Source organism: Apiospora aurea (genome assembly GCF_038362705.1).
Source record: "Apiospora aurea strain CBS 24483 chromosome Unknown utg000001l_segment0_segment0, whole genome shotgun sequence".
NCBI lineage: Eukaryota > Fungi > Ascomycota > Sordariomycetes > Amphisphaeriales > Apiosporaceae > Apiospora > Apiospora aurea.
The window spans coordinates 4571766-4584614 of record NW_027117388.1 but is presented as its reverse complement, the minus strand read 5'-3'; the positions used below and the strand labels follow the sequence as shown (position 1 = coordinate 4584614).

At 55.4% G+C, this 12849-nt stretch overlaps 4 protein-coding genes across 4 annotated transcripts; 2 read left to right on the top strand and 2 right to left on the bottom strand.

Moving 5' to 3' along the window:
- Positions 1-1883: 1883 nt before the first annotated feature.
- PG986_001405 (uncharacterized protein) lies at positions 1884-3331 on the bottom strand (the record flags this gene model as incomplete). Its single annotated transcript, XM_066837627.1, has 2 exons — positions 1884-2657; positions 2711-3331. 2 exons carry the CDS (start codon positions 3329-3331, stop codon positions 1884-1886), a joined length of 1395 nt encoding a protein of 464 aa, XP_066706520.1.
- An 812-nt stretch (positions 3332-4143) lies between these two features.
- On the top strand, positions 4144-5800 carry PG986_001404 (extracelular serine carboxypeptidase-like protein; the record flags this gene model as incomplete). Its single annotated transcript, XM_066837626.1, has 2 exons — positions 4144-4366; positions 4428-5800. 2 exons carry the CDS (start codon positions 4144-4146, stop codon positions 5798-5800), a joined length of 1596 nt encoding a protein of 531 aa, XP_066706519.1.
- A 489-nt stretch (positions 5801-6289) lies between these two features.
- On the bottom strand, positions 6290-7456 carry PG986_001403 (uncharacterized protein; the record flags this gene model as incomplete). The annotated part of the gene is made up of 3 exons (XM_066837625.1): positions 6290-7092; positions 7155-7203; positions 7268-7456. 3 exons carry the CDS (start codon positions 7454-7456, stop codon positions 6290-6292), a joined length of 1041 nt encoding a protein of 346 aa, XP_066706518.1.
- A 2901-nt stretch (positions 7457-10357) lies between these two features.
- Positions 10358-12437, top strand: PG986_001402 (uncharacterized protein; the record flags this gene model as incomplete). Its single annotated transcript, XM_066837624.1, has 4 exons — positions 10358-10643; positions 10736-11637; positions 11666-12255; positions 12338-12437. 4 exons carry the CDS (start codon positions 10358-10360, stop codon positions 12435-12437), a joined length of 1878 nt encoding a protein of 625 aa, XP_066706517.1.
- Positions 12438-12849: the final 412 nt, after the last annotated feature.

The window sequence follows — 12849 nt, the reverse complement described above, 5'->3', positions numbered from 1 at the left end:
GAGCAGGAGCAGGTACTGACGTCGTGGCAAGTACGCTGGATCTCACGTTGGAATTAGGTGTTTGCGGCGGTCTCGCTCTGGTATCAGCAGCAGCGGCAAAGGCAGAAGCAGAAGGAAGTCGCGACGAGCTATCGTTATCGACTGCCGATCTCTGGCGCTCTTTCCCAGCAGCTGATCTTCGGGATGCCATGGATTACGCCATGAAGGCCGTCGTCTTGTAAGTGTCGATTCGAAACTCCTTTTTCCCAAGGCTGGCTAAGTACTGTGGTCTCGCGGGTCGGTTTCGAGTCTCGCCGCTACGGCACGGCCTGGTGTCGGGGGTCGTCGTCGTTTTGTCCTCGAGCCGGTGAGGATACAGAAAGGTCACTAGATACGGTCCCAACGTAGGGTAGGGTAGGGTAGGACAATTCGGTCAATATGGAGATGGCTCGGATGTCTCTTCGTATGTCTCCAGGCTGTCGGTCGATGTCGGATTCGCGTGCAGAGCAGCCGATGGGACTACCAGGCTGCCGGTGTAGTCGGTGATGTTTGATGGATTATCTCCTGTTGGGGGAGGAAGATGGAGGATTGGGACGGAACCAATGTTTTGAGTTCTTCGATGTGGTGGTTTTGACGCACTTGGTAGCAGTTAAACACTGGATCAGTCATCAGCCCGTCTGCGGAGAGCTCCTGGCCTTAACCCTGGACTTGGCTTGAACGGCTGTGTCGTCTGTGGACACGCTTCTTGGGCTGGGACGGACAGTGCTGGGTCCGAACTGGAGACGCTGGAGACGCTGGAGTCGCTGGAGTCGCTGGAGTTGCTGGACCCAGAGCGCTGTAATTGGCACGCGCCCGGGCTGGGTTATCGCAGGGATTCCCAGTAAGTACGCAGGAGGGGCCGCCCGCACCGGAAACATGCAACTAGGATGACCCAACTGGTGTGAGGGTGTGTGTGTGTTGTACATCACTCTCACCTCACCCAATTGGACGGCTTGAACTATGTATGTCGACCAAAACCACCACTGCAGTCCGTCGTCCAACACACATTAAACATCCAGCCAGATAGCGGAACCGGGACCTGCACGGGGGCCGATGCACTAGCGACGGCACTACTATAAGATTGAAGTACACGTCCTTCAACCAGTTGCGTATGTATATGAGGGTATTCGAGTCTATACATATAGGTACACGTATGCAAGTACGGACGGAATGGCCAGGTGCGCAATACGGGCAACGCGTAGACTCTCCGTGTGTTTGAGGCATACATGAAGCGCCGACGTCCTCCAAAACAAGTTGCGAAAGTATGTTCGTCGTGCTGTTGGCATCCAAATGCAGAGTGCGAGTAGTGAGTGAGTGTCTGTTCTTTTGTTTTGTTTTTTCTGTCTTTTTTTTTCCTTCTTTTTTCTTTTTTTCCCCTGGGTCTGAGAGCTTCTGTGTAGTGAGTGGTAGTGAGGTTGGGACCCTGACGTGGTCCCATTAATCGTATTAAGTCGGAACACCGCATGACATGTTGATATGAACCTTACTGGCTAGATACGTCAAGGTGAATGGCTCTCAACTGTCCAAGGTTTCGTTTCGTGTACTAGGTAAGGGCCGTAAGGGACCTAGGTAGGCAGGTAGGTAGGTGGTGAAATATGCCATCTCAACACCCCAGTCGATTGGTATTCTGACGTTTGCTATGCCAATTCCTGATTGGCCTGTTTATAGCACAGACGTGGCATACCGGCAACCACATGTGTGATGGGACCGTTAAAAACACGGGGCAGGCAGCCTTCTCATGTTTCCGTTTTGGAACCACTTTGTTGCTAAAATGCATGGCGAGAAGCACCGAGATGTTTGCAAATAAAACAAACGCGTGAGAGTAAATTGGACAAGCCATGTCTATCTACTCACGTTCTACATTTCTATGCATCTAGGCTGCCTCGTCCTCCCTCGTATTCGCTCAGGTCATACTCGTCTGGGTATTTGTCTAAGTGTTGGCGCAGCTCCAGCATCTGTGCCTTGAGATCGGGCGTGAGCTCCTCGTATATGTCCTCGAACATGGCCCGAATCGGCGGCTTCTTCTCCTTCTCGGCCACGGAGAAGGCCTTCAAGACCTTCCGGCGCGTGCCATCTCGGGCCTCCTTTTCCTTGGCCTCGTCCCAGATCCCTTTGGCTTCCATGTACTTACGTAGTCGGGCGATCGGGTTATCTCTGCGCTTCCAGTCTTCCACCTCGACTCTCGCGCGGTAAGCGAAAGAGTCATCCGACGTGCTGTGATGGCTCACTCGGTAGCTCATGGCCTCGATAAGCACGGGTTTGCCGCCATCTTGGAGGGCCATCTCCCGCGCCTTCTTCGTCACCTCGCGCACGGCCCAGATATCGTTCCCGTCTACCCGAATAGTGTCAATACCATAGCCAATGCCTCGGCTAGCGATGCCGTCACCCCGGTACTGCTCTAGAGTTGGTGTTGAAATCGCATAGCCATTGTTACGGCAGATGAAAATAACCGGGCAGGCCCGGGTTGCTGCGATGTTGAGTGCTGCGTGGAAATCACCCTCGCTAGCCGCTCCTTCGCCGAAGTAGACAGCTACGACTCGGGGCGGCAAAGATGGGTCGTTGATACGTTGCATCTTGAGTGCGTAGGCGGCCCCGGATGCATGGGGGATCTGTGTAGCCAAGGGAGACGAGATTGTGTGCTGTCAAAGCGTCAGCGGCCAAACGAAACACTGCACGTGGGCTGGAGACTTACTATGTTCAGCTCGCTGCTCCCATAATGCACTGGCATGTTCCTTCCCTTGCCGGGGTCCTTTTTGTTGGCGAACAGTTGGTTCATGAAGTCGCTCAACTCAAACCCCCGTTGCGCAAACACGCCTTGCTCCCGGTACTGGCAGAAGATCACATCCTCTGGGCTCAGGGCAGAAGCCGACCCTACACTCAGCGCCTCTTCGCCAGCTGATACCATATAAAAGCTCAGGCGGCCTTGGCGCTGGGCATCGAACATGATGACGTCCATGATGGATATCAATAACATCTTGTGGTATAACTTGACCACCTCTTCGTCGGCAAGGTCTGCCTTGAATGACGGGTCCACAACCTTGCCATCCTGGTCGACAACGCGGTACGTCGGCAGCGCCGGGCTCTCGTCGGATAGTGCGAAGTTCAATTGGTTGGTGAATGCACTCTTTACGGCGCCGGGGAAGGAAACGTGTGAGGCGCCGGGGCGCTGTGAGATGCTACTCGAGTAGCGGGCTGGGGGTTGCGGAGCCGTGGGCCTGGCAGCAATGGCAGTGGCAGCAGCGGCAGTGGGCCCGTACGGTGCTTTGCCGGCGACTCTCCGTAGAGACGCTTTGGGGAGTAACCGCGAGTGCATCGTGGGCATAGACGAATGCTAGGGACTGCCAGTCGAGACGGAATCGAAGTTTATTACAAGAGAGGACTGCCCATGGAATCTGCTGAATTCCCGGGCTTGTTGTTCGGGAATCCCAAGAGGCGCCCAGGGCGAATCAATCAATGGTTCGTTCGGCTTAGGGTAGGCCCAGAATTGCATACCCCGACGTCCCTTGAGCCGACGAAAAGCAGCCCCGGGGGTAGCCGAGCTCCAAGGATGTGTGTCCCGCACGTTCAGTGGTCAAGAGCTGGCTGCTTTGCTCTGGATACATGTATTGACAAGCTTCAAGGCAAGGCTTATAATAAAAACGTCCTATGTAACCTATTTAGCAATGTGAGTACATGCATGGTCGCGGCATGTCACCCATCGATACCTACATATAGTATCATTCTGCGGGCTTCTGGGCAATCACGCCAGAAACATCGCAGGTCACAACATCTTGTTTTCGGGCTGTTGTCTTCTGCTGCTTGTCCCGATCCGATATTCGAACCCTAGAACCGACTCTGCCTGTCTGCGAAGTGCCCACTGGCCTTCTACTCCGTAGGTAGGCTTCCTACAGTATCTCCTGCCTAATGCGGCAACGAATATGGGTGTTATGTGGGGGTGGTAAGCAGCATCTTCAAATGTGCCGCATGGTTATCTGCAGGTCTCGCGCCGTGCATAGAAGGTAGATATGGATACGTCAAGTTGGCCCGGAATGACGAGAGGAGGTATATAAGCCTCCAATGGCCCTCGCCAAGGCCAGAAATGGACTTTGATCTCGGGATACCCGGCTGCCCGCAACCTAAGACAAGATGAAGATATCTCTGGCCTACTGCATCGCTTCCCTGGCGTCTCAGGTCATCGGCCGCTATGCACAACTAGGGCCCCGAGATTCGGGTCGTCCCTCGCTGCAATACACCCCGAACTACTTTGAACAGCGCATAGATCACTTCCACGGCGATTGTAAGGCCACTCGCCACACCAATGCCACTTTCAAGCAGCGATACTATGTAGACTCCTCGTACTATAAGCCAGGTAAGAGTCCCTGAAGGGGCGTGATTATGTGAGTATGGCGATGCTGACTATTTGCATACAGGAGGACCTGTCTTTCTCTACATTGGCGGGGAGACGAGCGGAACAAATCGGCTCTCCAACTTGCGGACGGGTATCATCCAGATCCTTATGGAAGCAACCAATGGCCTTGGCGTTATCCTCGAGAATCGATACTACGGCCAAAGTTATCCCTACAACAGCTCGACCACTGACAATCTGGTATTCCTAACGACCCATCAGACTATTGCAGACAATGCGAATTTTGCCCAGCACGCCAAGTTTCCGGGTGTCGACGCTGATCTGACAGCCCCCGGGACGCCCTGGATCCTGTACGGCGGAAGCTTGGCAGGAGCACAAACCGCATTCTCCATCAAGGAATACGGCGACATCCTCTATGGCGGCATAGCGTCAAGCGCCCCCGTAACTTCTTCGGTCGGCTATGCGGCATGGTATGACCCCATCCAGAAATATGCGCCCCAGGACTGCATCACCCGGATCACCCGGATCATCGACAGCTTCGACCGCCTTGTCTCGACCGGAAACGCGGCGGCGATCCGGGAGTTCAAGGCGCTGTTCGGCCTCGAGGCCCTGACGGACCACCGCGACTTCGCCACCACCATCGCGTACCCCATCGGCAACCCGGGCTTCTACCCGACCAACACCTGGCAGGAGCTCAACTGGAACGCGAGCTACGGCTCGAGCGATTTCTTCAATTTCTGCGACAGCCTCACCTCGGTGGATGCGCCCGAGAGCATCGCTCAGGTCGATTACGCGCTCGCCAACTACACGGGCGGCGCCCCCTGGGCCGGGCTCGGCGGCTATGCTGACTACGTCAAGCGGGTGGTACTTCCGCTGTGTGCCAGCGGCGACTACAACAGTAAGGACTGCTTCGGGACGCAGGACGCGGCGGCCTGGGCGCGCGCCGCTAACTCGGCCGAGCGCTCGTACCTGTACACCAGTTGCACCGAGCAAGGGGCCTACATCGATGCGCCCAAGGAGGGTCCCTCGCTGCTCTCGCGCGTCGTCGACACGAGCTACGAGCAGCAGTGGTGCCGGTGGGCCTTTCCCGACGGCAAGTTCAACAAGATCCCGACGGAGCCGGACTTAAGCATTTATGATCACTACGGCGGTTTCAACATCAGCACGGACCGTCTGGCGTTCATCGACGGTGACCAGGACGTTTGGAATGACTTGTGCTACCATTCGAACTTCGCGCCGCCGCGCACCGAGTCGACTGACTTGCATCCACAGTATCTGATAACGGGGGCAGGTCACCATTGGGATAGTAGCGGCATCTTGGATGTGGATGCTGAGCCGCAGTTCATCCGAGAAGCACACAGGTGGGAGATTCGTACGGTGAAGAGGTGGCTCAACGGGTTCGAGCAGTGGAAAACCTCGAAATCCGGCGCTGTGTAAAGTGCTATTGTGCATCAATAGCGCAATGAGTGGCTGGCTCACTCTACTAGGTGCCTCAGTGTTGGACTAGAGCCAAGCATTTTGCACATTTATTTAATGCCATGTAGAGTCACTTATACGGGACAGAAGACAGAAAACTCATTGGGCGGTTCAGAATGGATTGATTGTGTTCTAAACTAGAACCATTTGATGTCTTGATTTTAGATTTTTGCATTTCCATTCCATGCCCATCCCCCTCAGGAGGTAGCCCTCCGGTGCCAACCTCGACTGAGAAACCCCTTTCTATCATATCCGACACGAGCCCGTAAACCATTACCGAGCTCGTGTGAAGACAAAACAACGCCCCTTATTTGCGTGCCCCCTTTTCCCGGATTTGCCATTGACATGAAAAAAGAAAACTGAAAGACGGCCGTTACCATGGAATTAAACAATCGTATCGTATAAATAAGTACGCACTAGGTGTGGAAGGTCTCAGTCGGAAGGATTAATCTACGCTTCGGCACCCTCGTCGGCGGCAGCATCCTTGCCGGCCTCTGCATCCTTAGCGGCGTCCTTGCCGGCATCGGCACCGGCAGCAGCATCCTTGCCGGCAGCGGCGTCGGCGTTCTTAGCAGCATCGGCCTCCTTCTTGGCAGCGTCCTCCTGGGCCTTCTTAGCAGCTTCGGCGTCCTTCTGGGCGGCCTTGTCAGCCTCCTTCTGAGCAGCCTTCGCGGCGTCGGCCTCCTTCTTGGCGTCCTTCTCGGCTTGCTTTTCAGCATCCTTGGCGGCCTTGTCAGCTTCCTTCTGGGCGTCCTTGGCAGCCTTGTCGGTATCCTTGGCGGCACCGGCACCGGCCTTGTCCTTGGCAGCACCGCCGTTCAGGCCCTCGAGAAGCTGAGCAAGACCGCCAGCGCCCCCGGCAGCACCTCCGGCAGCACCACCAGCCTTGCCAGCACCACCAGCGCCGCCAGTCAGGCCTCCGAGAAGCTGGCCGAGGCCGCCGGCGCCAGCACCACCCTGCTGGGCACCACCAGCAGCACCACCAGTCAAGCCTCCAAGAAGTTGACCAAGTCCACCAGCGCCACCGGCAGCACCCCCGGCAGCACCTCCGGCAGCGCCACCAGCCTTACCGCCACCGAGAAGATCACCGAGCAGACCCTCGAGGCCGCCGGCGCCAGCACCACCGGCGCCCTTGCCCTTGCCGGCGTTGGCAGTTCCGTTTCCGGCGGCGGCCCCAGCAGCAGCGCCCTTGGCCTTCTTGCCGGCCTTCTTGCCCGCTGCGGGGGGGCGGTGCCATTGGCAGCCGCGGCGCCCTGGTCGAGGGCAGCCCCCTTGCCAGCCTTGGCGGCCTTGCCCTTCTTCTTCTCGCCCTCACCCTTGCCAGCAGCAGGGGCAGCAGGAGCTGTTCCGTTGGTAGCAGCGGCCTGAGACACATCGGATGTTAGCATACAGATCAACAGGGGTCGGATGACCCGGGGTAACACTTACACCATCGGCGGCGGCAGCAGCATCCTTGTCCTTCTTGCGTCTCGCCAGCTCGGGCGACGACCGCACGTGCATAGCCTCAAAAGGAGCGCGGGCAGCGATCACATCACCGGGCCGCTCGACGGCAGGCAGCGAGGCAACCATGGAGGCAGAGGCTGCCAGGAGCAACAGGGCTGATCCGAAGTTCTTCATCTTGGCGGGTTACGATTGTGTATGTGTATAAAAGAATACGGGGAAAATAGTCGAATCCGAGGGAAGGAATGTAATGAGGCTCGGTGTGTGAAAGAAAGTGGATAGCGAGCACAGCTAGTGGTCCGTATGTCAGTATAAATCATCTCTCAATAGGAGTAGTCCCCATAGAACATAGAGCAGTCTATAGGGAAGGAGCGACACTAACCTCTAAGAAAGAAAGTATAAAAGGGAGTTCAAGAAGGGAAAGCAAATCTATGCTTGGATGGATGAGAATGGAATGAGGAGGGAAAGACTGGTTACAACGGGTACGGGATGGCGAGATTTAAATAGAGGGAGGACGACTTGGAGATAGTGCTTGAAGGCCATGGATGTTCAAGCTCGAGTAGCCACGAACAGGGGCAGGGGGCGGCCATCCCAACCCCAGAGACATGTCCCATTGCCAAGCCATGGGTTGGATCATCCCGATTTTCAGATCGGCTAGGAGATGCGCCAAGCTAGCGAGAATGACGAGGCTTCATGTTCCCAAACAAACACTAAAGCCGGGAGCGAGCAGCCCAGGACCGCCAGGAGTATTCCACGATCCAAAAAGCCGTCACCAACGTAGCACGGAAAGCAAGTGTTACGCCGTAGGAGGCTTTGGGTGGTGTTGCCCCCACCAGAGGGACCAAACATTTTGACCCAAGGCGCGTATTTCCAGGGAGCTTTGAAACGCATGGAGATGGGCGACGAGAATGGCTGTGAAGGAGATCATACTACTACAACGGTAGTCAATGCTCGTTCGCGCACATCTTCCCAGAAGGGCAATGGCTGCCCGAAGGCTGAGCTGTGAGTAACGGGATCAACAAACCGTTTAACGATAGGGCAAAGGGCCGTTGGGCTACTCGAGGCTACTGCTCCCCGGCCAGGATAGTTTCAGTTGCCAAGACTTCCGGCTCCCGCAGACGTTTAATCTAGACCCTGGCAAGCTGGCCCGGCTCCTACATAGACTCCTAGGCCCCTCTTGAACGGGCCCCTAGGCGGACAAGGATAGTCAAACGGTAGATCAAACACCGCGTGTTCAATGTCAAACATTTCCCAATCGAGGTTACTCTGCGACTGGCAACAGCTCAGGATGCTGTGAGTTCTGCGTTTCTGTGTTGTAACGGCGTAACGGTTGGGGTTTTTTTTTCGTCCCCCTTGGCAGCACCGTAACTCGTGTAGCTGAAGTCACAATCCTCTTGGCGGCAAGCTGTGAGGCTGCACACACCGGGCGTGTCACTGGAGCCGCAATCTCGGACGCATTGACGTCCGGTCTGAGGCCTGCCTATCTTCCTACCCTAGGACGGTGGCTTGATGCTCTTGTTCTTCAAGCAAGCGCGAGCCACCACAGGCTGGCGGGCAGTCTGAAACGAAGTTGGATGTTCCGCTCCAACTGCGCGCATCCAAACACCATCCTTCGAGAAGCTCGGTGAGCCGGCAATGAAGTGAGATCGGAGAGGAAAACGCAGCAGCAGCAGGCATGTCGCATGAATTACAAACGACGAACGAGTGGCTGTAGCAGCGGTGGTTTTCATTCTGGAGTGACCCGCACGAAGGAGGTTTCTTTTTCTGAATTGCCGGTGCCGAGGGCAAGCCTAGCGTTTTGCAGCTCAAGTTCTGTTCCATCCGATAATTAAGCTACTGGGCACATCCACTTGGCTGGAAAGATGGAAGGGTCCAGATTGCCTGGGCTCATGGGTTCATGGGCTCGTGGGCTCGTGGGCTCCTGACTGGGTAGTGTACAGTAAATCACGTCGTCAGCCCATGGCCTCTTTTACTTTACTATGTTACTTAACTGGACTTTACTTGCTACTCCCGGTCGCCATTCCAAACGGCACCCGGGAGCTGGATCCAGCGGCGCTTGCGAGAAACGTGAAGCCCTGCCAGCATGATAAACACGCCCGCCTAATGTTACAGAACGGCTCAGCTGCGCAGGGAGATGCCCGGCTTGAAAGTCGCCACAGAAAAACACGGAACGTGATGCCCAACATCAGACTATATTGGCGATCCAAAGATGGGAAGAGGAAAGCAGAGACGAGCTTTTCCCCCCCTTCTTTTTTCCTTCAATCGCGTCCGAGGTTACTTGATCGGATCGGATCGACGGAAGTGTAACCTACCTCTTCCGCCTTGACATGCAAGGGCATTCCTGACCACGCGGCTAGTCGACCGGAGCAGACTGGATTGTTCTGCTTGACCACCCTGCACTCCCTCCTACCAACATACTACATGTGTTCTGACATGATGGCAGCAACACCCTGTATGGAATTTACTTACGTACTGCAAGCACCGGTGGGTGGTGATGGGTAGAAGCCACATGGATAGACCTCCACCGGCATCAGTGCAGAACGAGCGCCTCAACAGCTGGCCAGGTCCTTAATCGGGCAGGAATCATAAGATGCCATCAGTGGTTTTTCAGCGGTCTTCAGTGGTGTTAGCTAATCCATCCCACCTGATTGGCCCTCGGCCTACCTTGGCGCTGATCCGGCTAGCTGCGGCCGGGGGCAGAACCTCGGTTTGGTGGGTTTTGGGTGGAATTCTCCAATTGATGTCATTTGGACGCTCCCGACAGCGGCCTGTAAATCCTCTTTTTTTCCATGTGCTATTCACTACTTGTACTTGTTTGCCCTTGGACCTCTGAGCAATTGGCAGAGCGCCCCTCAGCATCCGGCTAGTCAAGCTTCCTGTCGGTCCATGGCGCAAACTCGAAGATAGTTGTCCGAGTCAGATCCTTCTATCTTCCCACCGAGAGTGGCTGCTGTTTCATCCCACGACACAGGAGTCCAGACGCCTACACAATCCGAGGGCCGCTGAGCGACGACGGCATGAGATTTTGATCAATTCGCCACATCAGGAAACTCTGCGCCCGTAGTTGTGAACACGAAAATGTCCGCGCCTGTCCACCTCCGAACCCTCGAGCGCCGTAGCGCCTTGCCCGTCAGATCCCGTCTGGCTGCGCAAGCATGTAAAGCTTCGAGCGCGGCGGCCATCTCACGGCCGTGGAACCAGCGCACCATGCCGGCACTGGCCCGAATCCCGGGTCGCTTGATCCAGGCCCGCGCGTTCACCACGACACGGATAGACCGCCGTGCCGATGTCGTCGACGAAAGCTTCGACCCCAAATCGGTAGATCGTGAGAGTGACGAGGTCGATGTTTGTATCGTAGGAGGAGGTAGGTCAAATGCAAGCCTCGCTGCTTCGCCGCCCCAATTCTACAACTCCTTTGCTGTTCTCGCGTGCTGACCATGCATAATCGTGATCCAGGCCCCGCTGGACTAAGCGCTGCTATCCGACTGAAGCAACGAGCGAACGAGGCTGGCAACGAGGACTTCCGCGTGCTACTGCTGGAGAAGGCCGGCGAGATCGGTGCCCACATCCTGTCAGGGGCCGTAATTCAGCCAAGCGGCGTGGAGGCTTTGTTCCCGGACTGGCTCGACGAGGCCAACGAGAACCGTTTCGAACATGCGACCCCGGCAACCGGAGATAAAATGCGCTTTTTGACGAAGGGCATGGCCCTTCCCGTGCCTATACCACCACAAATGCACAACCACGGCAACTATATCGTGAGTCTGAACCAGTTCACGAAGTGGCTGGGCGAGCGGGCCGAAGAAGTTGGTGTGGAGGTTTATCCTGGCTTTGCGGCATCCGAGGTGCTGTACAAAGCAGACGGCTCTGTACAAGGTGTGGCAACCAACGACTTGGGAATTGGTCGCGATGGAAAACCCAAGGACAGTTTCGAAAGAGGCATGGAATTCCACGCAAAGGTCACCATGTTTGGCGAGGGATGCCACGGCAACCTGTCTAAACAAGTCATCAAGAAGTTCGACCTCAGGAGCGACAGCCAGCACCAAACTTACGGCCTTGGAATCAAGGAGGTTTGGGAGGTACAACCTGAGAAATTCCAAAAGGGGCAAGTCATCCATTCCATGGGTTACCCTCTGCCTTCAGATACGTATGGCGGCGGCTGGATGTACCACTTTGGTGACAACCTTGTGAGCGTTGGGCTCGTGGTAGCCTTGGACTACTCAAACCCCTGGCTTTCACCCTACGGAGAGTTTCAAAAGATGAAGAAGCACCCGCTCTACAGGAACACGCTTGAGGGCGGCAAATGCATATCGTATGGCGCCAGGGCCCTAATCGAGGGCGGGTTCCAGTCCATACCCAAGGTTGCCTTCCCAGGTGGTGCCTTAATAGGGGGACTCTGCCGGCTTCGTGAATGTGCCCAAGGTGAAGGGCACACACAATGCCATGCAGTCGGGCATTCTGGCGGCCGAGGCTGCCTGGAACGCCTTGAAAAGCGAAAGCCAGGAGTCGGTATTCTTGTATGACTACGAGGACTCGTTGCGGAAATCCAGCATCTGGAAGGAGCTCAAGGAAGTCCGCAACATGAGGCCCTCCTTCCACGGCCCGCTTGGCATGTACGGAGGCCTCATGTACTCTGGTCTGGAGGCTTTCATATTGAAGGGACGCGTGCCTTGGACCTTCAAGCACAAGACGACGGACCACGGTGCAACGAAGACTGCAGACAAATGCCCCAAGATCGAATACGAGAAGCCCGATGGCAAGATCACATTTGACATCCTGACGAGTGTATCTCGTACAGGAACGAACCACGAGGAGGACCAGCCTGTCCATCTACAAGTGAAAGACTGGGATGCCCACACGATGGAGACTTTCCCGGGGTATAAGGGTCTCGAGAACCGATTTTGCCCTGCTGGCGTGTATGAGTACGTAGAGGATGCGTCCAAGCCTCTGGGTGTGAGGTTCCAGATCAACTCACAAAAGTAAGTATACTCCAGCCTGCCATATTATTGCCATGAACACCCGATCATGATGGATGAAATCCAGGCTAACGATTAGTAACAGCTGCATTCACTGCAAGACATGCGATATCAAGGCACCTCACCAAGATATCAACTGGGCCGTTCCTCAGGGCGGTGAAGGACCAAAGTACTACATGACCTAAGTAATAACACAGGAGTCCCTTAACCAAAAAAGCAGAATGGATACCCACGATGTGAACATCCAAGGGTGGTTCGGCGCTGGAGTAATAGCAACAATGGCTTGCCAGCAAACGGGATAGCAGACAGAGCCAATAAGCTATATCCATGGCCATGTTATATGTACATAGAGTTTTGTAAAACCAAATGCCACGTAGTTAACGTTGCCTGCCATACTTCCTACTCAGCTGTTGGCTACTACAACATACGGTCGTGTCGGTCCGAAAATGGCCTCGGACGTAGGTCTGCCAATCAAACGCGTATTTGGGAGAGCCGAATTTACAATATTGCTCATCGAAAATTGTTGGCATTGCTTGCACGTTGTCGCTTTCACTTGGTGTCGAAACGAATACAGGTGGGAGGTATTTCCCAACAAGG